This window comes from Cupressus sempervirens, chromosome 2 (genome assembly GCF_028749045.1).
Source record: "Cupressus sempervirens isolate cs-2001-9-10 chromosome 2, ASM2874904v1, whole genome shotgun sequence".
NCBI lineage: Eukaryota > Viridiplantae > Streptophyta > Pinopsida > Cupressales > Cupressaceae > Cupressus > Cupressus sempervirens.
Genome location: NC_143119.1, coordinates 482231991 through 482257757, shown reverse-complemented (window position 1 = coordinate 482257757; position 25767 = coordinate 482231991). Strand labels below are relative to the sequence as shown.

At 38.3% G+C, this 25767-nt stretch overlaps 1 protein-coding gene across 6 annotated transcripts in view; it reads right to left on the bottom strand.

The window, feature by feature from the left end:
* Positions 1–25767, bottom strand: part of LOC149573126 (putative ion channel POLLUX-like 2) — a 412830-nt gene that overhangs the window by 196167 nt on the left and 190896 nt on the right. For all 6 annotated transcript variants that reach the window (XR_016360040.1, XR_016360041.1, XR_016360038.1 and 3 more), the window contains 2 exons: positions 6593–6677; positions 5821–5968 (listed from right to left, as the gene is read on the bottom strand). Coding sequence is in view for 2 of the 6 variants with exons in the window: in XM_089814304.1 (XP_089670430.1) it covers positions 5821–5968; positions 6593–6677 (233 nt within the window). In the remaining 4 variants the exon portion in view is untranslated. The remainder of the gene's footprint in view (positions 1–5820; positions 5969–6592; positions 6678–25767) is intronic.

Here is a 25767-nt window from a genome sequence, read left to right as displayed (position 1 = left end):
TTATTATTTAATTTGTATTTTCATATTACTATTATAATACGATATAATATGATATTATTACATGATTATAATATAATATTACTTGTAAAATATTATTATTTTAATATTAATATTAATATATAATACTTATTTATTATTTAAGTTATATGTTAAAGTGGGGACATTACAATGACAGAGATATTGTACTTGGGGCATGTCGTCAGTCAATACAGGGTTCAAGTGCATCAAGAAAAGATTTAGACGATCCTCAACTGGCCTCCCCCAGAATCACTCACGAATCTGCGAGGGTTCTTTGGATTATGCAGTTACTATAGAAGATTTGTCAAAGGTTTTTCTCAGCTTAGTGCACCTTTAAAGGATCTGACGAGGAAAGGGTTTTCCAGTGGAATGAAGAAACACAACTCACATTTGATAAGCTAAAAAAGGCCATGAGCACTTGCCCAATGTTGACACTGCTTGACTTCACCCGACCGTTTGTTTTGGAATGCGACGTGTCTGGGGAGGGCATTGGACCGGTTCTGATGTAGGACAAACACCCCATCGCCTATGAGAGCTGGAAGCTTACACCAACAAAACGCTTGTATTCTATTTATGATAAAGAAATGTTGGCCATCGTACATGCATTGACCAAGTTCCGACAATATCTAGTTGGTGCCAAGTTTGTTGTCCATACGGATCACAACAGCCTGAGATATTTCCTAGAGCAACGGGACTTGAACAAACGGCTGCAAAAGTGGGTAAGCAAAGTTCGGTCTTATGATTTTGACATTGAATATGTAAAAGGGAAGAACAATGTTGTTGTATATGCCTTGTCCAGAAAACTCACCATCTGCTTACTAGATCGGATCTCAGCTGACTAGAAGGTGCAACTATTGGTAGAATATTCCAAGAATACATTTGCCTGTGAGATAATGCATGGCCACATCCATGATGATCGGTACAAAGTGGTGGATGATATCATCTACTATAAAGACCGGATATACATGGTACCAAAATCCAAACTGAAGTAGAAGATCCTGAAGAAGGTGCACGACTCCCCTCTGGCTGGACATCCTTGCTTCCTTAAAACCTGCAAAAGTGTTCGGGAGAGATTTTCATGGAAGGGACTGAATGGGGATGTGTTGCAGCATGTCAGAGAATGTACGGTTTGCCAACAAAACAAGTACGAACACACTCTTCCTGCCAGACTGTTACAGCCTTTGCCGATTCCCGAACATAAGTGGGAAAGTATATCAATGGACTTCATAACAGGTCTTCCTAAGGTGAACGGAAAGGACTGCATCTTTGTGGTGGTTGACAAATTGACAAAGTATGCTCACTTCTTTGCTATTCCCTTGGACCTTCAAGCTGTACAGGTCGCTGAACTATTTTTCCAAGAAGTCTTTCGCTTGCACGGGTTACCCCGAAACATCGTCAGCGATTGGGATGGACGATTTGTCAATATCTTTTGGACAGAACTATTTTGGATGGCAGGGAGTAAATTATCACTGAGCACAAGTTAACACCCGCAAACGGATGGTCAAATGGAAATTGTGAACAAATGGCTCGAAGGCTACCTACAGAACTACGTCTCGGCACAACAACGCACATGGGTAAAATGGATCCATCTCGGCGAGTATTGCTACAATACCACATAGCACATGTCGATCGGGATGGCGTCGTTCAAAGCTTTGTACGGGCACGAACCACTCTCCTTCATCGATACAATTCTGGGCGACAGTCGTGCTCCAAGGGCGAAGGATTGGCTTCAGGAGGGACAGGACATTCTGAGGAGCTTGAAAGAAAACCTGTAGCAGGCACAAAACTAACAGAAGGTGTACGTCGACAGACATCGGATAGAGATGAGTTATGAAGTGGAGATCTAGTCTATCTCCGACTTCATCCATACCTACAGTCCTAATTAAAGGGAACAAGGAGGAAGAAACTGAAGCCACGGTTTTAATGTCCCTACCGCATGATCCGTCGCATTGGTGAGGTAGCATACGAACCAAAGCTTCCGAAGGGTAGTTGCATTCACAATGTCTTCCATGTCTCCTATCTGAGGAAGGCTATCGAGCAAAACATTACCGTCACTACCGACCTTCCACCACTCAATGAGGAGGGAAAACTCATTCTGGAACCTGTTGAGATTCTCGAAGTACGCGAAAAGGTCTTGCGGAATTGAACCGTTAGGGAGTACTTGGTACATTGGCGACATGTACTGCTGGACGATGCAACGTGGGAAGGTGAACACATCTTCCAACACCCGGCATTGCACTTGCTTGAGAATAAGCAAATTTTGGGACGGAAGGACTGTAATGTCCTCATCATAAAATAAATGTACTCATTTAATCTTTGTAATGGGCCGATTAATTTATTTTATCTCGGACCCATTTTTATTTAGTTTTCGTAGTTTGTGTCACCGTCGACTAACTTGTTACACCCTCGGAAAGTTTTTCCCGATGGGTATTTAAGCACGGCTTGTAGAAAGTTGAAGGTATGCTTTTTGGATTATCTCTCTGTACTGCGGATTCCTGTTAGAGTTTGGCATTGTTCGCCATTTTGGAAGTGAAAAACCTTCCCTATTCAACTTGTACAGTTTCTCTGGGAATCAACCCTCACCCTATTTTGTTGGTGTTCATCGCTTCTGTATTTGGCAAGTTGTGAATTTCATTGCATATCTGTTCCTATTGATGAATTTGTGGATTCTACGTATGCAAATTGTGTATGTCACTCTCTGCTGGTATTACTGTTGGCATTATAGTCTGACCGTACGGCTTTTTAACTCCTTCATTCTAATTCATTGCCTCACCGTACGGCCTTGGAATTATCACCTATGGCTCATTGGCATCCCTCCAAAATAGTGTACGACATTCATACTTCCATCTTACCCACCGTACGGCATTGGGACATCATCACTTTACGTACAAGAAATCACGTACATCCAAACATAGCTTCCATACGGACTTTGGTTCTGCCACCATACGGCTTGTATTAGAAACCGTACGACCTGTTTTATATCACCGTACGGTTACCCCTTCTTTTCCGTACCGGAACCCTCCTCTCGTTGCCTTATACACCATACGTCGTCTGGTCTATTCCTTCCTTCCACCGTACGCCAAACACCTATCTCCACCGTACGGTTGCCATTTGCCACAGCACTTCCAGTTTGGGTCCATGCGGCCACCATAGGCCAGTCTGAAACATGGTACAGGTCTCACCCTAGGGCACATTCGCAAAGGTTTCAGTGTGAAATCTATTACACCATAACAAAGGAACATTACATCGGTTGTGCATTTTGGCCTCTATTTAAGGCCATTTGCTCCCATTTGTAATGGTCGGAGAAAATTGTTGCAAAGATAATGCCAAAAAATCGCTTTTCTTTCTCACTGTTGTGACTTGCATGGTGATTAAGAGCTTTTGGTATTGTTATATGGTTTCTACTTCCAATTAGTTAGAATAAAATTAATTTTCAAGTTGTTAAAGTAAATTTCATTTCAAGTTGCTAAATAAGAGTAAAATAGATGGATAGTTGCATGGTAGCATTAGTGGATGTTTGATAGGGATTAATAACTAGACCACTAGCATCCTAGCAGCTTGTTGGGAAGCCTTGTGCGGTAAACTAGTTCACTTTCCTTTGAATCATTGCATCTATGGAGGTGGAGCCACCGGTTAACTTTCATTAGATTGGATCCCCGTCCGTTTGCTAATCTTCCATTCATAGGAGTAGGAGTAGAATAGCAAGTAGTTTAGGAGTTAGAATTTTGAAGAGGAAAGTTAGACAGGCATAAGAACATTCACCCTCCATCACCATCACCTTCTCCATCAACATCATCTAGCATTCACACCAAATCACCAATCACCATCATTCCACCAAAGTCCAATTTGTCTTCAAACAAACAGCATAAGGCCGCCTACGTGATTACCAGCAAATCACATCAATATACTAAGTTAGTATCCATAGGTGCAAGGAACATTGGAGTTCTTCTCATGTCCCATGAGTATTAACTTTTCAAGAGAGGAATTGTGTGTTTGATACTCCGTACCAGATATTCAATTGCTAATATGTTATGTGGTATAAAAACTGACATCAACAAAGTCATAACATAAAACAAAGTTAGAACTCACAAGGGTTCTTATAACAAACTTACCTCAAATAAAATCAGCCTTATAACAGAGGAGGAATTAGATGGAGAAAGGGGTGACAGTCCTTTATGGAGGGACAAGTGGAATTCGTCAAGGAAGATTATTTTTCCTAAAGACACATACGAGGAAAAATACATGGAAGTGCAATTCCTACAACAAAAGAATGAACAAAAAATGCGAGATTATACCAACATGTTTCATGTTTTATCAGCACAGCTTCACATCGAAGACTCAAAAAAGCACCAAGTACTCAAATGCTGTACTGGAGTACATAGATATATTCAAATACAGATTTCCTTGAACATTGAAACTATGGGAACTGCTTATAAATCTGAAACAAAAGTCGAGAAGTTTAAACAAAAAGGAATAAGGATTTTTTTTGGTCACTAATAAATCCAAATGAGAAAGTAAAAGTGAATTCTCAAGCATTTTAATGAACTTTTCTAGTGGTCTACTTAGATGACATACTCATCTTTGGTAAGACATAGGATGAACATCTACAACATGTGGAGAAAGTGCTCTCAACATCAGAGCAGCATAAACTCTAAGCCAACAAAGAAAAGTGCTCATTTGGGTTGGAAAGCATCTTGTATTTTGCTTACATTATGGACAGAACGGGTATTTATGTTGATCCCGCAAATATTCAAGCCATCAAGGACTGGCCTTCTCCTAAGAATATCACAAGGCTTCGTAGCTTCTTGGGTTGGCCAATTTCTATCAAAGGCTTATACTTGGATTCTCTCATTTGGCATGGCCTATGAATCAAGTACTTTGGGTTGACTCAAAGGCAAAATCTGTTTGGGAGGAGGTGCAAGAACAACAAAATTTATAGCTCCGAGTAGAAATTTATGATCTCACCAAGTTGGGTTACCCAATTTTGTAGTTTTCAAAATATTTGTAATTTTGATTGTTGTTTTATTCCCTAAAAACACATTAGTTCAACTTCAAACTAGTTGGTTTTCTAAGACTGTTGCAATTCAACTCTTGTGTTTAAAAACTCTCCTGAAAGAGTTTAATGGTGACATTTGATGCACACAACTTCTTGTTTACGAGTTATGCTAAAGTGCATGATTTTCACAACACTTGCAGGTTTCCACTTAATTGGAATTGTTTGATGAATGCCCTGTCAAATACTTACTTGTTAATAAACCACATAATAATACAGATTTACTATACAATGTCGGACAAAGTCCTCAGTTCAAAACCATATCTCATAGATTAATACAAGACACACTTCGTGAAAATAACACCAGCTATCTCAGCTTCTCCAGCCTTACCAAAAGCATCCTCAAAAGAATTTATACAGAGATACCTGTCTCTTCTAGCCTTAACTCTTCTACACTATTTTATTTTTTGTATAATTAACTCCTTCCTTCATCACAGATTCTTCATTATCATCATTTGTACCATTCTTTACATTTTTCTTAGAATCCACTGGTAGATTTGAAATTTGAAATTCTTTGCAAAAGGAACAATAAAGATCGATTAAAATTGGAATAGAGATAATTACTTATCATTCAACTAGAGATCTCAGTTATATTCACTTGAAAGCCTAATAAGTGATTTTATAGGGAATCCCTCATTGAGATTGGTTTAAAATTTTTCCAACTATTAGAAATGTTAGGGGAATAAGATATGTAGTGCTGATGCAGAATTGAAAACAAAATACGTTTCAAAGATGGAAAAGATCAATACTTGCAGGGTCAAGTAATTGGCGATACACTTTCACCAGTCCTTTTTGGCGAGAACATTGGACAAATAACTTTGATGCAAGATTCTTCACGGGTTCAACCTTTGGACCACATAGTGATTTCAAGAGGCTACCGGTATTATCATTTGACACCTGCAAACATGAAAGGGTAAATATAAAGGGTGAAAACTCGAAATATGCTTTGAAAGGACACAAGAAACCTGAACTGATGTAATGGATGACTCTTCTTACTTATGTTCTTAGCTAAGAACTATCTAAACTCTTTGTAAAACCATTTAATTTCTTCGCTTAAATTCAAGAAGAAAAGATCATTTCATGATGCACGTATCACTCCATCTAGAACAATCTACTCATTATAAAGAAATACTATAGATGAGCCTAGGAAATAATTCCAAGTCGGATGGGAAACCAGGATGAGACTCTTTGAATGCAAGTTACAAGAGGACCCAAAATGATACAAAAACCTTTATCTAGGAAGAAATACAAATTGGAACTAAATATGTGAACAGGATAACATATATCTATAGCTACCAACAGATTGGTATAAAATGTTGCAAATGGTGCAATAAAATCATGTAGTCATCTGATGGCTAAAGGAAGTTAATAAGAATTATTTTAATCTTAACCTTGTCAGTAATACAAAGGCACGGTTTCTTGGTTTTAATTCTGAAATGAGATCAATTTAAAATAAAATTAGAGGCAGAATTCCTAAATTGCAATTGAAACACATTTATGGTCCCAGAAAATGTTCAATACCTCAACAACAACTGTTCCAGAGGACATCCCAAGAAGAGGGTGCAATGCTAAAACAGAGAGAACTGCATCTGCATCAGCTTCATACCTAAAATTCAAACAAAACAATTTTTCGTGTTTTAATAAAACATTTCAATTCTTGTTTGTAGAAATTGACAAAATACATAATGCATTGACTAAAATCAAAGATAAGTCATTTTCATTACAAATTTCAAGGATGCATGATGAGATTTGGTTTGCTTCAACTAAAACAAGAACTCAATAATAGATAGATTATATAATTTACTACAAATGTATTATAATAGCCAATGATCATAATAGCAACTGTAATGAGAACCCCTTAGAACCTTATATTAATGTGTCACCTGTGTGTTACTTTTAACCATGGTTACCTAGAGACCCATCTCCCCCTAAAAGACACGTCTCGGAGACAGAGACGCGTCTTGGAGGCTTTTTGCATCTCCAGAGACCTCAAAAAAGGTTGGAGACTTCATGACAAAGTCTCGTAAAGTCTCCCAATCTCCTAATTTAAAAAGTGAAGTCTCTTGATAATAAATAAATGTAAAATATATTATTTTATGTATTTTAGCCCTCATTTTAATGTTTTTTAATGCAAAAAATAAGACCCATGACAATTTAAATGATTTTGAGACCATGATAGCTAAAGACCTTGAGATGGATGATCACAACCATGTGGAGTAGATGATAGTTTACTGTACTAAGTTTGTTCATTTTTGTTTGCATATTGGCAATTTAGCATCAAACTATACTTTGTTTTAATTTTAAACTTGAATATGTAATGATAATCTCAGTGATTATCAATCTGATATGATGATGATCATATGCAATATTCTAGAAACAAGTATCACTATGAGATGCAATAATGTGATTATGTGAGTTTTGTAATAACTCCAACTAGTTATAACTTCATCAAACACCAAATTCTTCTCTAATTCAGTTGTTTGACAATTCATCAAACAATTTGCAAGCAAGCTCTGATACCAATGTAATATCCCTTGCCCAAACTGACTGATTTTAGCTCAAGGAATATTGTCAAACACTTGTATGTTGCCTTTCTCTTTTCTGATTTTTTCTGTGTTTCAGATTGTTTGATATAGTTTGAATGATGCTAAAGCAATTCAAAATGTTGCAATGATATTACAATACATCTTGCAATGAACTAACATGCAAATGTAGTTCTTTTTAACATTTTCAATGCATATACATGGAAACTAGATATGGAATGCATACCTACAGTCAACTGACATTTTGACAAACAATTGGCATACAACTATTATGCTGATCATATATGCTATTAGATGGACATTTCATCAAACAAATGATATGCAACATATATCTCCTTAATTGAATTCATTCCCATGTATGATGTTGCTATGGATTTGCCAAGACAAATGGGCTTACAATAATGACTACATAACGCCAAATCTGATTCTGAGTTATCACTTACAACAACAAAATTATATGCCTAAGATTACAATGCTAACTACTAATAGTTGCAAGAGGAACCTGATAATAGTGATGCCCAAGGATGGAGATGAAAGTTGCAAATAGAATCGAGCATAAATACTATAGCACAGGTACTATAGTGCGGCACTATTCACACATACTGTAGCAGCAAGGAAAAACAGTTACTAATGGCTACCAAAGATGAATCTTCAAGTTTGCACTCGATAGTCCTTCAATATTCATCAAACCATTCAATTATTCTTTAACTTTAAGCACAAATAGAACTCCAGAATGAAGCTCTCATGAATGCCAAATTCAATGGATATTTCACCATGTCAAATGGTTGCAACACTAAAGAATTGACGCTCTCCAATGGCTAACTAAAATCAGAAACCCCTAGTTTCTTCTCCCAAGTTCATATCAAATGCAATTAACAATAATCGGATATCTAACAATGAAGCTCTAGCCTCTTTATTCTTTTCCTTCACCCTTCTAGAAGGAAATAAAATATTATTCAATTGCACTCTCTAGAAGCTTCCCCCTTTCCAATGCAATAATTAGTTGTACTTCTAGAAAATGCACTCTCAAGAAGCTTCCCCCTTTCCAATACAATAAATAGTTGTGCTTCTAGAAAATTAAATTAATTAAATATAAAGTCACCTTTAGATTTATTTTTTATTGACTTTAATTTAATTTGTTTCTTCTTATTTCTCCACTTAGCTTTTGGAGAATGAAAAGCTAAAAACTTCATTGAGGGCCCAAAAGATGGGAAACATTACAAGTTTTGAAATATTTGACTCTATATTAATGTGACATTACTATTATTATTTACTTTAGTCTTTTGGTTTTACAATATTACTATTTTGTATTTAGTATTAGACTCTTTAAACTATTAAAAAAAATTGCCGTCTCCAAGTACCCCTATCTCCTATTTTATTGTCGTACCGGTACAAGTACTAGTACCAGAGACCTCCAAGCCTTCCCAACTCCCGGTGACCTTGCTTTTAACATTTTGGATTTGTGCTTTGTGACTCTCTTATAACTAATGCTTAGCTAAGCTCCTTGATTGAATTTAGTTATGAACATCACTTGCATACCAGTCTTCACATTTGGACCAACCTTTGTCTAATGTGTACATTTCTAAGATGATTGTTTGTGGTCATTGATTTGGATTCACACAAAGATTCATTATCTTAATGAAGAGATGTGCTATAGATGGAAGTTTTAGCTTTAAACGATAGAGAATTCAAAATTATTGACAGTAAGCCTTAGCTAAGGCTTTTGAGAAAAAAGTAAGATCGCTGTATGCTACAATAAAAAATATGGGTTTGCACAGATATAAATTAAGACAATCATCAGTCTTGATGATCATCAAATGGCAATGACCACATCAAAAATTAGTAGAAATGCTCCTTCCAAGGCAAATAACAAACTGCCCTCCCAACCCTACTGGATTATCTAAAGCTTACCTTGAAAAAAAGGCATCACTTTGTCATAAATGCTAAGTAGGCTGGTAAACCATGCCAAATTAATTAAATTATACTTAAATAATTTTCTTGTAATTTAAAATAATAATGCAAAGTAGTTGTATTATTAATGGAAAATGTGCTCATACAGATCTCTGTTCTACTTCACTAGATCCTCTCTGATCGAATATAACTTTATTGCTCCTCAAGGATATCTAACCATCCTTTAAATTTGCTCACACTTTCCTCTTCAAACAATACACTTGCATATTCGTTCATCCACACTTTAGAATTCCAACTTGATCTTTCATATATACCATACAAATTATCAAGCCGGCTCAATTACAAGTTACAATCACCAATACTTATAACCTCAATCGACTGGAATCATTACTTGAAACAATTAAACTTTATTTCTCAAATTAATAAAATCCTTCATTAGCCAACCCTGCTCAGTAAACACTATTCCAAAAATGATTTCTTGTGTTAACCAACAAAAGCTCAATTAACACTGCAAACCCTACAAAATCCTTTGGACACTAAGTGAACTCGGTAAACACTGAGTTTCCTTCGTTAACCATGTGAGCTCGATTAACACTACTTCTGCCACAAAATCCTTTGACGCCCGAGCTAGCTCGGTAGACACTGTCTACACAGTATAATTTCTAGGAATGCTCGGTAGACACTGAAAATCACCTTGCTAACCAACTGAGCTCGATAGACACTGAGAATTGCTTTGCTAACCAACTGAGCTCGACAGACACTGACTGATAACTAATATGACATTTGTGTAACATCGAAGACAACACACAATTAGACAATTGTATCCAACAATCTCCCTCTTTGGCATTGATGGCAACACAACATGTGATAGCACAATGAAATTTGAAAACAAATCTTTCTCTGACAGAAATTTTCTCCCTCTTAGATTTTATGCCTCAAACTTCTCTAATGCAGTAATCTCCCTCTGTGAAGGAATTACATAGCTTATTTTCTAAATAGAAAACTCTCCCTCAAACAAATTCAAATTTGAAAAAGATATGACAGTAAACTCTCCCTCTTTGACAACACATGCCAAAGAGAACACATACCAAATAAGTATCAATGTACCTTGAGTACTAATTCATATGCAATATTCTCTTAACTATGCTACATCAATTGATAGATCTTCAACTTAGTTTCTGTTGATGCATCACTAAAACCTTATTTTAGTGAGCTTCAAATAGGGGAGTGGCCCCTAACTTACCTCTTAGATACAAGAATGCATCCTTACGTAATGGCTTGGTAAATATGTCTGCTATCTGTTTTTTTGTATGGACATATTCCAATCTGATCTCTTTATCCTGCACCAATTCTCTGACAAAATGATATTTTATAGCAATATGCTTAGTTTTGGAATGCATCACTAGATTTTTAGATATGTTAATTGCACTTGTATTATCACAAAACATCACAACTGGTTCTTTGATCTCAACCTTCATGCCTTCCAATAACTGTTTAAACCAAACAATATTAGAACAGTTCACTGCTGCTGAAACATACTCTGCTTCAGCTGTAGATTGGGATGTGCAATTTTGTTTTTTACTTGTCCAAGATACCAATCTTTTTCCAAGAAAAAATGCTCCTCCACTTGTACTCTTTCTATCATCTAGATTTCCAGCCCAATCAGCATCAGTGAACACTTTTAGGTCCAGATTTCCTCCAAGTTTATACCACAAGCCATAATCTTCAATTCCTTTCAAGTATCTCAAGATCCTTTTGATTGCCATCATATGATTTTCTCTAGGTTTAGCTGAAAATCTTGCTACTATACCAATTGCAAAAACAATATTAGGCCTTGTATGAACCACATACTATAACTTTCCAATCATTGATCTATACAATGTCTGATCTACCTCTTTTGATTCATCATCTTTGGTAAGCTTTAGTCCAGTACACATGGGGGTTCCATCTAGCTTACAATCTTCCATACCAAACTTCTTAAGTATCTCCTTGATATACTTAGATGGAGTGATGTAGATACCGTTCTTCCTCTGATGTATTTCAAAACCAACAAAGAACTTAATCTCACCAAACATAGACATTTCAAATTCTTTGTTCATTTGCTCTGAAAATTCTTTGCATTGATCATCATTCCATGTAAACAAAGTGTCATCCACAAATATTTCTACCAAAACAATCTTGCTATCTAGTCCTTCCTTGATGTACAAACTACTATTATCATTAGTTTTCTGAAAACCAATCTGAATAAGGTAGTTACACAATCTCTCATACCATACTCTACGAGCTTGTTTCAGACCATACAATGCTTTGTATAATTTGCAGACCATGTCCTTTTTGTCTGGATCAACAAAACCTTCAGGTTGCTCAATGTAGACTTCTTCATTAAGAATACCATTGAGAAATGCAGAGTTGACATCCATCTGATATACTTTAAATCTTTTGTGTGCAGCATATGCAAGTAAGGTCCTGACACCTTCCAATCTTGCAACAAAAGCAAAAGTCTCTCCATAATCAATTCCTTCTTCTTGAGAGTAGCCTTTACATACCAATCTAGCTTTGTTTCTTGATACCTTACCATCTTCATTCAACTTATTCCTGAATACCCACTTTGTTCTAATCACATTTTTATCTTTAGGCCTAGGTACAAGAGTCCAAGTTTTGTTCTTCTCAGTTTGCTCTATCTCTTCATTCATAACCTCAATCCAACTTTCATTTTCCTATGCATCTTTGACATTTCTAGGTCCAAAATCAGCAAATAAACAAGTGTCTTTTAGCTTACTTCTTCTCATAGCACCTTCTAATTTGTCTCCAATAATCTAGTCTGGTGCATGATGTCTCCTGACATACTTGGCCAATACAGGTTCTTTGCCTTTTGACTGAGTTGCATTGTCATCCTCTTGCACTTAAACTTCAGGTTCTAGCTACTCAAACTTGGTAGGCATTGGCTCAGTAGCTTCAGAATGTGACTCGAGTTCCTGCAACTTGGTTTGAACTTCTTGCAACTCGGTGACTGATGAAGACTCGGGAGTAGAAGTTTCCTGATTGACAGATGTATCTAGCACTGTATCAGGTTCAATGAAAAGAAATCTCCTAAAAAAAATTTATTTCTTTTTGCTTTCTTCTTCAGTCCTTTCTACAAACTCATCAACTTTCACATGTGCACTTTCTATGATTCTGTGAGTAGAGAAATTCAAACATCTATATGCCTTACTCTTGCAAGAATATCCCAAAAATATACCTTCATCACCCTTCACATCAAATTTGTCTTTTCTAGATTCTTTCAAGATATAACATTTACTTCCAAATACTTTCATGTAACTTACATTGGGTTTATAGTCATACCATAACTCATAGGGGGTTTTGAATGAGTCCTTCAATTGTACTTGGTTTAAGGTATGAACTGTAGTGTTGATAGCTTCCTTCTAGTATTTGATAGCAATGTTCTTTTCAATCATTAGAGTCCTTGCACAATCCATGATAGATCTGTTCCTCCTTTCAGCTATTCCATTCTGCTCAGGGGTTCCAAGAGCTGATACCTGTCTTTTGATTCCTCTTTCAATGCAAAAGTTATTGAATTCATTGGAGATGAATTCACCACCTCTGTCTGATCTCAAGCATTTCAGTCTTTTCCCTGTTTCCTTTTCTACTCTGGCCAAATACCATTTGAACTTCTCAAATGCTTCTAACTTCTCTCTCAGATACATAACAGTCATCATTCTAGAGTAGTCATCAACAAAAAGAATGAAGAACTATTCTCCAATATAGCTCTCAATTCCAATAAGTCCACACAAATCAGTATGCACAATTTCCAAAATATCTTCAGACTGATAGTTTTTACTTTTAAAGCTAGATTTTCCCATCTTACTAATCTGAAAATTCTTGCATAGACCAACATCAGGTTTCTTCAAACTAGAAATACCTCTTACTTTCCTGAATTTGTTTATTTTCACCATGTTATCAAAATTCACAAGACATAACCTTCTGTACCATAACCAACTTTCTTCAACTTGAGCAATAAAACATGAGCACTCACCAAGATCAAGATAAAACAAGTTACCTTTTGTTTGTATGCCTGATCCAATCAGCTTTCCTTTGTCATCCAGCAGTCTTGCCTTGCCATGCATGAATTCCATCTTGAATCCAATGTTGATTAGTTGTGCCGCACTCAACAGATTATGTTTTAGTCCTTCAACCCAACAGGCATTATCACATACAAGTTTTTTGGTTAATGAGATTTGACCTCTTCCTTTTATGCAACAAGGTTCATTATTTCCAAACCTTACACTACCACCATCATAGTCTTCAAAGTGTTCAAACTTAATTTTGTCACCAGTCATATGATGTGAACAACCACTCTCTATGATCCATGTATCATTTTTGCTCACATGAGAGATAAGTGTCATCTTATCTTCTTCAGCATTATTAGATTCATCTATCACAGCAATGTAAACAATTTCATCTTCACTATTATCAGAATCCTTAGTCCTTAGCCATAAAACACATTTTCTTACCTTTGTCCTTAAATGATTTGAAATCTTTCTTGCTATTGCATTTGTGACCTTTCTTCTCATCCTTGTTTTGCTTGTTTGGGCACCTAGCTACAATATAACCAATTTCCTCACATGAAAAACAGATAAGGGGAACTTTACCTTTGTATTTTCCTTTGCCTCTAGAATATTTCCTTGCAAATAGAGCTTCAACTACTTCAAGATCACTATCAGAACTTTCCTCTGATTATTCTTCACTTTCTGACTAAGAATCCTTTACTTTCTTGCTTTTTTCTTTGAGTGAAAGCTTGGCTTCAAATGCAGATTCAATATTCTTGGAAGCTAGAACATAATTGTCATAGTTATCTAGCTCAAAGGCTATCAACCTTCCTACTATGGCATCCAAATTTATTTTATGATTTGCTTCACATCTTTTTTTTGAATAGCAGATACTCTAATTGCATAAACGGGAAGCAATGTTCTAAGAACTTTACTTACAAATGTTTCATCTTTGATGTCTCCTCCAAAAGCTTTGATTGCACTGACACTTGCTTTGACCCTCTCAACATATTTGGAAATGTTTTCATCCTCTCTCATTCTCATCTAATCAAATTGTCCTCTTAGACTCTCTGCTTTGGCTCTTCTCACATTATCATCACCTCCATAGATATCCTTCAGCTTGTTCCACATAGAAAAGGCAGTTTTGCAGTCCTTGATATCATCAAATTCTTCCTAGCTTAGAGCAGATGCAATGTCTATCATCATGGTGTTATGACTCTTCTTCTCAGCAATGTCATTAACAGATAATGTACCAGAAGGAGTTGTGTATTCTTCATCAACATATTTCAATCTTGTATCTCCAATGGAAGCCAGATGAAGTCTCATCAGTCTCTGCCATGCTGAAAAGTTATCCCTGTTAAGCCTTGAAATTTCTCTCTTGTAAGACATCCTGATCTGTAGCCTTTAGCTTAGATCCTTGAAACCTTTCCTACACACACCAAAAGCTCTAATACCAATTGTTGGAAATATAGATGGAGTGACTAAGAGGGGGGGTGAATCAGTTACCACAAAAACAAATCCATGGATCCCTTAGATGTCTGATAAACTAGTTTTCGTTGTCACTCGGTAAACATACAGAAAAATGTTGTAACTCGGTAGATGCAGTGTATGTTAACTTTTACAAATATTAAACATTCATAGTGATTAACATGCAACCATAACAGAAATAACATGAACACATGAGACACCAGATTTAACGTGGAAACCCAATATGAGAAAAACCATCAAATAACTAGCTACTGATTTTCACTCTTCTGAAGTGAGCCCTGTTAGGAGCCAGCATGTTTAAAGGTTATAAAACACACTGTTAGGTGTGACCTTGTTAGAGGATTTAATCACCCTGTAAGGAGTGGCCTTGTAAAAGCTCTTTAGAACAATTCAATGGAACTGTCACCTTGTTAGACGATTTACAAATGGCTTTCAAACCAACTCTGTTAAGAGATTTGGAATCATTGCTACAATGGTAAGAAAGTAACAATGAATGACCGGAATGATGCAACTGAATTTGCTGATACAGTTCTCTGTTCTGCTTCACTATATCCTCTCTGATCAAATATAACTTTGCTGCTCGTCAAGGATATCTAACCATCCTTCAAATTCGCTCACACTTTCCTCTTCAAACAATACACTTGCATATTCATTCATCCACCCTTTAGAATTCCAACTTGACCTTTCATATATACCATACAATTTATCAAGTCGGCTGAATTATAAGATACAATCACCAATAATTATAACCTCAGTCCGTTGGAATCATTAATTGAAACAATTAAAATTTATTTCTCAAATTAATAAAATCCTTCATTAGCCGACCCTACTTGATAAACACTGTTCCAAAAATGATTTCCTGTGTTAACCAACAGAAGCTCGATTAACACTGTGAACCCTACAAAATCCTTTGGAGACTGAGTGAACTCGGTAAACATTGACTTTACTTCGTTAACCATGTGAGCTCAATTAACACTACTTCTGCCACAAAATCCTTTGATGCCTGAGTTAGCTCGATAGACACTGTCTACGCAGAGTAATTTCCAAGAATGCTCGATAGACACTGAAAATCACCTTTCTAACCAACTGAGCTCAGTAGACACTAAGAATTGCTTTGCTGACCAACTGAGCTCGGTAGACACCAACTGATAATTGATATGACATTTGTGTAACATCAAAGACAACACACAATGAGACAATTGTATCCAATATTAGCAATTAAGAGGAAACAAACCTTTACTCAAATAATAAGAAACAAAGAGGAAAAATGATGTCTGGAGAATTTTTTCTAAAATAATTTGCATCCTTAGTTTTGAATTATCACAATCATTATTGTCTAATATCATTAATTATGATTTAACAATTTAAAAAGAATGCATGAAGGAATCTCAATTGGTGTAAAGGGGATGACTTAACTATGTGTAATGATGCCTACTTATTGGGATTTGTAGTTTTGTTCCAATAAAAAAACTTCATAATTTGTCAAATTTTCACTTATTTATTTGTTGATGCGAGTTTTGTATCACTTACATAACATATTAGTAATTGGATATCCGATACGGGGTATCAAACATACAATTCCTCTCTCGAAAAGTTATTGCTCATAGGATATGAGAATAACTCCAATGTTCCTTACAGTTGTGGATAATCAGTTTTATCGATGTGATTCGTTGGTAATCACGTAGGCGGCCTTATGCAAATTGTTGAGGATGACTTGGACTTTGGTGGGATGATGGAGATGGTAGTTCGGTGTGAATGCTAGATGATGTTGGTGGGAAAGTGATGGTGGTGGAGGGTGAATGGTTCTTACGACTGGTGTTCTTCTAACTCTTTTCTCCAAAGTTCTAAGTCTTAAATTACTTGCTATACTACTCCTACTCCTATGGATGGAAGACTAGCAAATGGACTGGAATTGGACCTAATTAAAGCTAACTACCGGCCTCACTTCCACAGGTGCAATGATTCAAAGGAAAAATAAACTAGTTTGCCATGCAAGACTTCCCAACAAGCAGCTAGGATGCTAGTGGTCTAGTATTGATCCCTATCAAACATCTACCAATGCTACCATGCAGCTACTCATCTACTTTACTCCTACTTAGCAACTTGAAATAAAATTTGCTTCAACAATTTGAAAAGAAATCTACTCTAACTTTTGGAGGTAGAAACCATGCAATAATACCAAAGGCCCTTAATCACCATGGAAGTCACAACAATGAGAAATAAATAGCAAATTTTGGTATTATCTTATGCAACAATTTTCTCCGACCCTTACAAATGAGAGCAAATGGCCTTTTATAGATGCCAAAATTAAAAACAATGGTAAAGATCAAAAGCAAAACCGACGATCCAGATTGAATCCCAAAAACTCTAATTAGGGTTACCACCCCATCGACCAATGAGAAGATGCCACCTCATCAATAGACCAATGAAAAAAGTGTAAAAGTGGCAACCAATGAGAAGGCACCAAAATGGCGGCCAATCAGAAATAGACACTTGTCCTATTCTAGAAGAAAGAGAAATTGCCACTTGGGCTTACATCAAATGATATTCTAATACAAATTTCCTTTTTTCTTTCATTCTTTTAGCTAAGGCAATGAACCTAGCTAGCCTTTCATTGATTTCTTCCATAGGAGGACAAGGTGTGTGCTTCATCCTGAGTTCAGCCGATTTCACCATGCTACCTGTTGCTTGTAGTGTCTTCTCATGATCTTTCTCATATTCTTTTGCGAATCCAATGAAAGCATTTAGGGAGGAAAGGGTGTTGAAATGTTTCTTCTTGATGGCAACCCTTCCCAACTCATCCAATCTCGATCCAAGTCTTGTCTCATTAATAGCCTCTTCTCTGTTGTCTTCAAAATCAAGCGCCATCCCAACGTCGCTCATCATGGTTGAAATGGAATTGTCGATGCTTGGGTTGTGTTGTGCACCTGCCTTCTGTATCTCTTCGAGTATTCCCAATTTGGTAGTCAAGGCGACAAACCAAGATTCGACCATACCCAATCCTGTCTCATCAACCAACGTGACCCTCTGTAAATATGCCTCTGGTAGCCCAATGAACGCTCGTAGCCTGGGAATAGCTAAATCTTTGATGGGAAGGAAATCATTCCACTCTTCTTCAAATAATCTGAACTTGTCTCTAACAGTCACTAATGACCGGAATGTCAAGATGACGGAAGGCAAGAAATTTCACCCATCTTGGATTGTATCATGGATCCAATCCCTAACTTCATGTAGCTGAGCTGATATCTCCTCAAGGTTTCTCCCACTATCTGGAGGAAGGGTTGCCTCATGCAACTGTTGGATAGGTTGGCAATCTCTTCAATATTTGTTCTCGACTTCCAACTTTACGATCCTTTCATTTGCCTTCCTCAACCTTTCTCTGATTGAAGCTATACCCTCCTGAATCTCCTCGCATTCCATATCATCCGTGTTTCTTCCCAAGTTGTGTTCCACTATCTCGTATTCTTGGGCTGCAATTTCATCCACTGCTTTATTGACTATTGGTATAGCAATCTGAACCTTTCAGTGACCATCATTGTCGCTCCTGATTACCTTTGCCACCGTTTTTGCCATTTGTTTCTAGTTCTCACTATCACCCTTTTCTATTAATCCTCGGATGTCATCCACCGTTCGAGCAGTTACCACCACGCCTCTTGGCATAAGCATTTTCCTTAACCATAGTGGTGTGGTGCATCTCCCCAAATCTGGATTTGGTTCGAGTAACAAAGCATCATCAATGGCCTCAGGTGCCTAACTTATTGCCTCAATGTCAATCGGCCCATCCTGTTCTCCACTAGTTACTGCCATATCATCTCCTTGTTGGTTTTCTACAAGAGGGGAATACTCAGTGCTCTCACTATAACCACTTGATTCTAAATCAGAGCTTACTTCCACCGCGGCCCCTTTATCACTTGAATTGACCTCTTGGCTTCTAGCCTCAACTATGCTTTCTCTTGACGGAACTGTATGCTACCTTTTTGCAGGAGTTTTCGAATGTTCTTTGCCCTTCTCTAACTCCAAGGCTCTCTTCTTGTCTCTGGCTACTTCCTTCATTCCTCTGTCCGACTGATTTTGTTTGTCTCTCTTTTGGCTTCATCATCCCATAGGTGACGGGAATCCTTTGTCTTTGTAGCTTCTTTACTCTTTCATTATACCATGACTCAGTATGTAAATCTACTGCCCTTGTGACTACCTCCAAGGAAGGATCTTGATGGTCATCCCAATCCACTAGATTCAATTCTATTCCTTCTACTATATCATAATCTTTTCTCAGCACATTTCCATCATCCTCCAATTCATCAGGAATATCAAGCCCTCTCCATTTGATATCTCTCATCATATTCACCGACAATCTTGAGCAAGCTAGCTTCCTTACATGAAAGTCATCTTTGGCGTTGGCCCAAAAGTCCTCTATAGTGGGAACATGCTTAAATTCATTTCCATGAGATACCTTAATAAGACCATTTGAATCAAACCCTTGCCTTGCTCTATACCATCCTACCTAATACCATTCCAATTCTTTCTTCGTAGCTGCAAAGGCGGCCCGATTGGGGCAACTATCATTGCCAATTGCGAGTGAGTAGGTAATGCCTATTTTACCTTCATTTCTCATTATTTTATCATAGTGCTCAAGTTGCCTAGCCAATTCCATTAATACTACCTTGTCAAGTGGATATCTTGGAAGCCTCTTGGGACAAACTATACTCCCTGCTACTCAAATGTAGGTGAATTGCGGAAATTGGATGAACCAACTTCCAAACTTCTTTATCTTTGCCTCTACTTCTAATGAAAGTCTCTTAGCAAGTGTCCCTTGTAGTACCCTTACTGTCTTCATATCAAAGGCATCACAGAATATCTTGTAATCCTTGTTGTTGCGAAAATGGAGCTGTGGATAGCATCCATGCACCAAATATTTCCCTGGCCCCTTGCCAACTTCTCCTAAAGCCTTAAGTCCCGAACTCTGGTACAATCTAGCAATTAGGTAAAACAGATAGGATCCCATGTAGAATTGCCTTTGGTTTTGGATGGTTCTGAGTTGCAATTCTAGGTTCTCACTTATGACCCTAGCCCAATCAAATCTTCTTTTCCCTTTTTCAATTTCATCAATGAAGGACATCCAGTTTTCAAATTGTGTACCTTGAGCTAGGCCCATGACCCGACTAAGAAGAATTATGAGATCTTTGTATTCTAACTTGAGGTCCACCATTGTAAGCCTCGATGATCTGTTGATGCCTTTTCTACCCTCGTGTAGCCAATTCTACTTTAGGTGTGTGAAATAGCCATCCTGGTTATCCTGAAATGATTTAGCTACTTGATCCATCATCACTACTGTCATGTTCTTGCAATGTTAAATGTTTCTTCGATTGCTTGTCCGCCAATGTTGGCCAACACCCTCTTCCCTTCGCCAAAGATGATGGATTTACTAATTAGATCAGATCGGGATGCACATTTCATAACCAATTCCGGACAGGGCAATGTAGGAAGAAAAGTTGTTGCATGCACAATTCCACTTCTATATATCATTTTTGCCAAGGGGGATTGTCCTTCTTTTAGTCTGTCCTTTACCTGTATCATGTCTACTATATCGATATTGGTGTCGGTTATTCGCTTCATTTTCGAGAACAAAGGTGTTTTGGGCATCATATCCTCTTTGTCTTTCTTAGTGTTTGTCCACTTAGGATTCTTGCTTGTACTAACATCCTCCATCTTGTTGCCCTATTACGGGATGGTAAAGTGGTGGACAATTAGACTAGCAAAACCAAGGGACACAATTCTTAAACTAGAATGAAAAAAGGAAGTCATCTTAAGGACCCCTTTCAGCTCTAAATGATTAAAAGTCACCTCTACCAATAACCGGATCTTGACTCTTTTGGAATTTAGGATCAAACTTTGAGAATTTCAAATCTCTTGAAAATCAGAATTTTACTCCTTTGGAATTGTCCACCTATCCCTTCCAAAATCAGACTTTCACCATTTATCTCCTCTCCAAACCAAAATCGCCTAGGTCTGATAAAAAAGTACAGTCCTAAATGGAGAAAATCAGACTTCCATCCTAAACCGCCTATGGCAAAAAAATCAGGTCTACTCTCAAAAATTGCCAAGAGTGGAAAGTTCTGCCCTCAAACGTAACCTAGGGCATAAATCGCAGCCATAATGGAAGGAGAAAAATCACCAAATAATGCAAAAATCTGCCACCAAGAGAAATCGCCAAGGTCTGAAAATGGTTGATTGCAAACAAAATTGCCCAAAATTGCAAGAAATCTGCCTCCCAAAAGAAATCGCCTAGGAGGAGAAAAGCTGCTCCAAGCTCAAATTAACCCAAAATGGAGAGAGGACTGCTCTTGCTAAATCGCCAACCTTGAGGAGGAAAAGTGAGAAGTGAGGAGAAAATGGGAGAGAAGCCTCCTCTTATATCCAATTTTCCAATTTCCTCCTAGCTGGCCGACTGGGGCCATAGAAGCAAGAAAAACAATAATTAATGCAAAATTATGGCCAACAATTAAATACTTAGCTAAATATTAATTTTGCCAAAATGAAAATTGCTTTTTTAAATTGCCATTAGTTCCAAATTGCAAAAAGAAATTAAATAATGCCTTAGAGGTGTTAAATATTTCCATTTAATGAGGATTTAGTAATTAATACGTCATTAAAATTGGATTTTGGCTAACCAAAAGCCATTGTTTAATATTAAATTACCAATTTCATTAAAGGGTCAAAATTTTTCAAGGCAATTTTAATCTATTAAAGCCAAATTTTGCTATTTTTATCCAAATAAATTTTGCCATGCCATTAGATTTTTTATTTTTTTTGACAAAAATTAAATTGCCCCTAGAGTCTAAAATCGATTTTGCAATTTGGCCTCATTTCTACAAAATTAACTTTTTCACCGAAGAAAAATTTAAGATTTTTCAAAACTCAAGTCTAACAAAATTTCTCTTTTTGAAAATTATCCAAAGTTCACACAGTTATATCCAAATTTTCAAAAGAAATTGATTAAGTACAAATTTACAATTTTATCCTGCCAAGCGTTGCCTCTTGAATTTTGTCTGGCCTAAGGACGAAATTGGTTGCTCTGGAAAATCAAGCAAAACCAGGTGAAAATAAACCTAGCCCTCTCCCATCTAGCCTGAAGGTGCCTAAGACTCAAAACTCTCAAAGAACCAAAATTGCTAGACAACTCAAAATTTTGCCAAGGTGATTAGAAAAAGGGGGCTGTCAGCCGACTGGATGGTCCCGGCGATGTTTCTGTAGCTGACGGAATGACTGTCATCGGTGTTTTGTATTTTGTAGCCGACGGGTAAATAGTTTGTAGCGGACATAATGTTTGTGGCCGACGGACTCCTTCTGGAAGGTTCAGCGGATAGTATTTATATCCCGTTTGGGATCATCGTAAATCCTCTTCTATCTTCTATCTTCTATCATTCATCTTATGAAGCATAATGTATGTCTGGCATATGCGAATATAATTCTGCTATTCTGTTGTCTGTATGTGTTGATTTCTTTACCTGTACGGTAAACATTTGGCGTTGTTGCCGTATGAATTTGGAAGGTTGGAGGAATGAAGATTAATGCCAAATCAGCTTAACAAGGATCGGAATAAGGCCAAGGGCAAAGATGGAATCCGTACTCCACAAGAACATTTAATTCCGGCACAGCAAGCAGACCGCCGACGGAGATTCCAGAGGATTGCTGACGGAAACAGGAGTGCGGAGGCATTGTTGGAGGAGACTCGACAACGGGTGGAATTGGTGGAAGAAGTATGGGAGGACTTTTTGAATTTCTGTTCGCCAAGGGAAGAGAATCTAGACGGAAGAGCATCGACTCGCACGGCTCGGAGTGCCGACGGAGCAAGAGCGTCGAGTGAACTCTTCGTCTGAGATATACTTCCGGAGGGGACGACTTCAAAAAACCCTTCTTCACCAAGGTTCGCAGCGATTGAGTCCGTCGGTGTGGGATACCAGTCTGCGGTGTAGAAGTACAGTCCGCCAGTGTGGGAGACCATTCCGCCGAAGTGCAGTTCGCCGGTGTGGGAGTGCAGTCCGCCAGTGTCGCAGGACCGAGCAACACTTGTTTACACACACCAATTGTGATGCCGTTACCAAAAGAGAAATTGCCGAAGTTTGATGGCGATGGTACGGCCGATCCCATCCAGCACTGTAAAACATGTGAAACGATCTGGAGGGCAAATGGCATAACTGATGAAGACGACTGGATGAGACAATTTTCAGCAACCCTACGGGGCATGGCAATTGACTAGTTTACTACTACAGATCCGCAGAAGCTGGACAGTTGGAATAACATTAAAAAGGAGTTTCTAGCCAAATTTCAACTGTTGCGGGACGATAATGAAATTGTAGCAAAGATCTTCAATACCAAGCAAGGAAAGAACGAAACTATCTGCGTTTACGCTAGGAAATTAAAAGATTTGATAAACAAAATGGAGAATAAGCTGGCGGATGGACTTCAGAAAAGGTGGTTCGTGCAAGGTCTATGCCCTAACCTGCGGAAGAAAATGAAAATTGTGCCACCGTTGTCATACACGGAAGCCTATAACAGAGCATTGAATCTCAAAAGTGAGCACAAGACAAAGAAAAAGAAGAAGACTAGCTCCTCTGATTCTGATGACGACGAGCCTTCCGACGAAGATAGCAGTGACGATGAAGGCAGTACCAAGACGGTCCGCGCCCTACAGAAGGATATGATCCACATGATGAAAGAATTTATAAACATGCAGAAGGAGCCAAAAAACAGTGAACTGTGGTGCACGGAGTGCAAGACCGACGGTCATACTAAAAGATCCTGTCCAAAAAATCAATTCTGCGACATTTGTCAAATCATGGGCCATTCGACAAAGGAGTGCCCCTTTAACATGAAAACCAGAAGATCTCCACAAGTGCTTCTTACGCAGGAGGCTTCCTCGTTGGGTAGTAGCGGCAACACGAATACCGCCGGTGCTACATCCGGAAGATACAGGAATAATCGGCGTGGACAAAACAATAACAATACCAATACAAGCAAAAGCCGGATCTAGTATGATGCAAATAGACGGTTGATTATTCAGTGCCGCGCATGTAACTTGTGGGGGCATTTTGCGCGAGTGTCCAACAGCGAATACACCTCAACTATTGTGCCGATGGTGCGGACCCGACGATCATGACGACTCGAAGTGTCCAAAATCCGGAGTGAACTTGATCACTGTCGGGGCAGATGAGGAAGAAGTTCTAGCAATTACGCGGAAACAAGCAAAAGAATACCCGGACCTCGCCGAAGAAAAGAGGAAATTTGCGGAAGCACGGGCGAAGGTTGGAAAAGTATCCCAAGCAGCAACACCTCTGGACACCGCCAGCAATTCAACGAGGAATTCCGCAGAACAAAACATAGTACGGCAAATTTTGCAAACGGAGGTGCAAGTAAAGGTAAATGATTTGCTTCTCACCATGCCTCAACTTCGATCTGCTCTTTCAAATATTGCAGGAGAATCAAGTCAAGGGAAGGAAAAGTCACCGGGAGAACCAAGTCGAGGGAAGGAAAAGGAGATTGCTATAGGAGGAGAAGATCAGATGTTGCTGGCGCTGACATCCGGACGGCACCTTGCAGTCGTCGAGATGAGGATTCTTGGACATGTTCTCACAGACACAATTGTTGATGGAGGGTCTGGCATAAAAGTATTGCCAGAAGAAACCTCGAGGAAACTTGCACAGCCAACATTGTGGCCTCCGTGATTTCAGCTTTTGACAGCCAATCAACATGGTATTAAACCGCTGGGTATTCTCATGGCACAGCCGGTAACCATTCGCATTCAACCGTTCCTGATGGATTTCATGGTGATTCCGTTGAAGAGGAAAGGGTATGACGCCATCCTCGGCCGCAGGTGGCTTATTGAAGCAAGAGCCCGACACAACTGGAAGAACACCTTATCACTAGAAAGTAAAGGCCGCCGATTCGTCATTGATCTGCATACCCAAATGGTAGGGGAAGAGGCCCTGTCATCAGATTCTGAGGGAGAGGAGGATGAAGGCAAACAACAGATGGAACCGGATCAAGAGGGTGTCCTCCGATTGGACAGGGGATCAACGGATGACGACTTGGATTCCGTAAACGGTCTCTACCACTGGCAAATGGAGGACTATGAATTATTTCACAGCTGCAATGTTCTGTCAATTGAGAACGAATATCCAAAGGAGTTTACTGAAGTAAAGGAGGGGGAGGCACCGTTGGATGTTACACCCGCCCATGCATTCAGTGAAGAGGAGACAATCAAGTATAATGAAGCTACGCTACAAACAATGAATTTGGGGGCGAGGCAGAGCCGAAGAACATACTAGTCGGAGATAACTGGGATCCAGTACTCAAGACTGCGACATTCAAGATATTTCTAGAATACAAGGATGTGTTTGCATGGACATACAAGGACTTCAAGGAAGTACTGCCGGAATTGTGTGTGCACTGCATCCTGCTAGTGGAGGGAGTCGTACCTATACGAAAGTGACCCTACAAGATGAACAAGAACTATGTGGCACGAGTTACGGAGGAAATCAACTGGATGCTGGAAGCTGGCATTATCTTCAAGGTGCAGACCAACGAATGGGTGTCGTCGATAGTCATCTCATTGAAGAAGGATACTACTCAAATCCGAATATGCGTCGATTTCAGATGCCTGAATGCAATGACGATCAAGGATCCTTTTCTGATTCCATTCACAGACAGC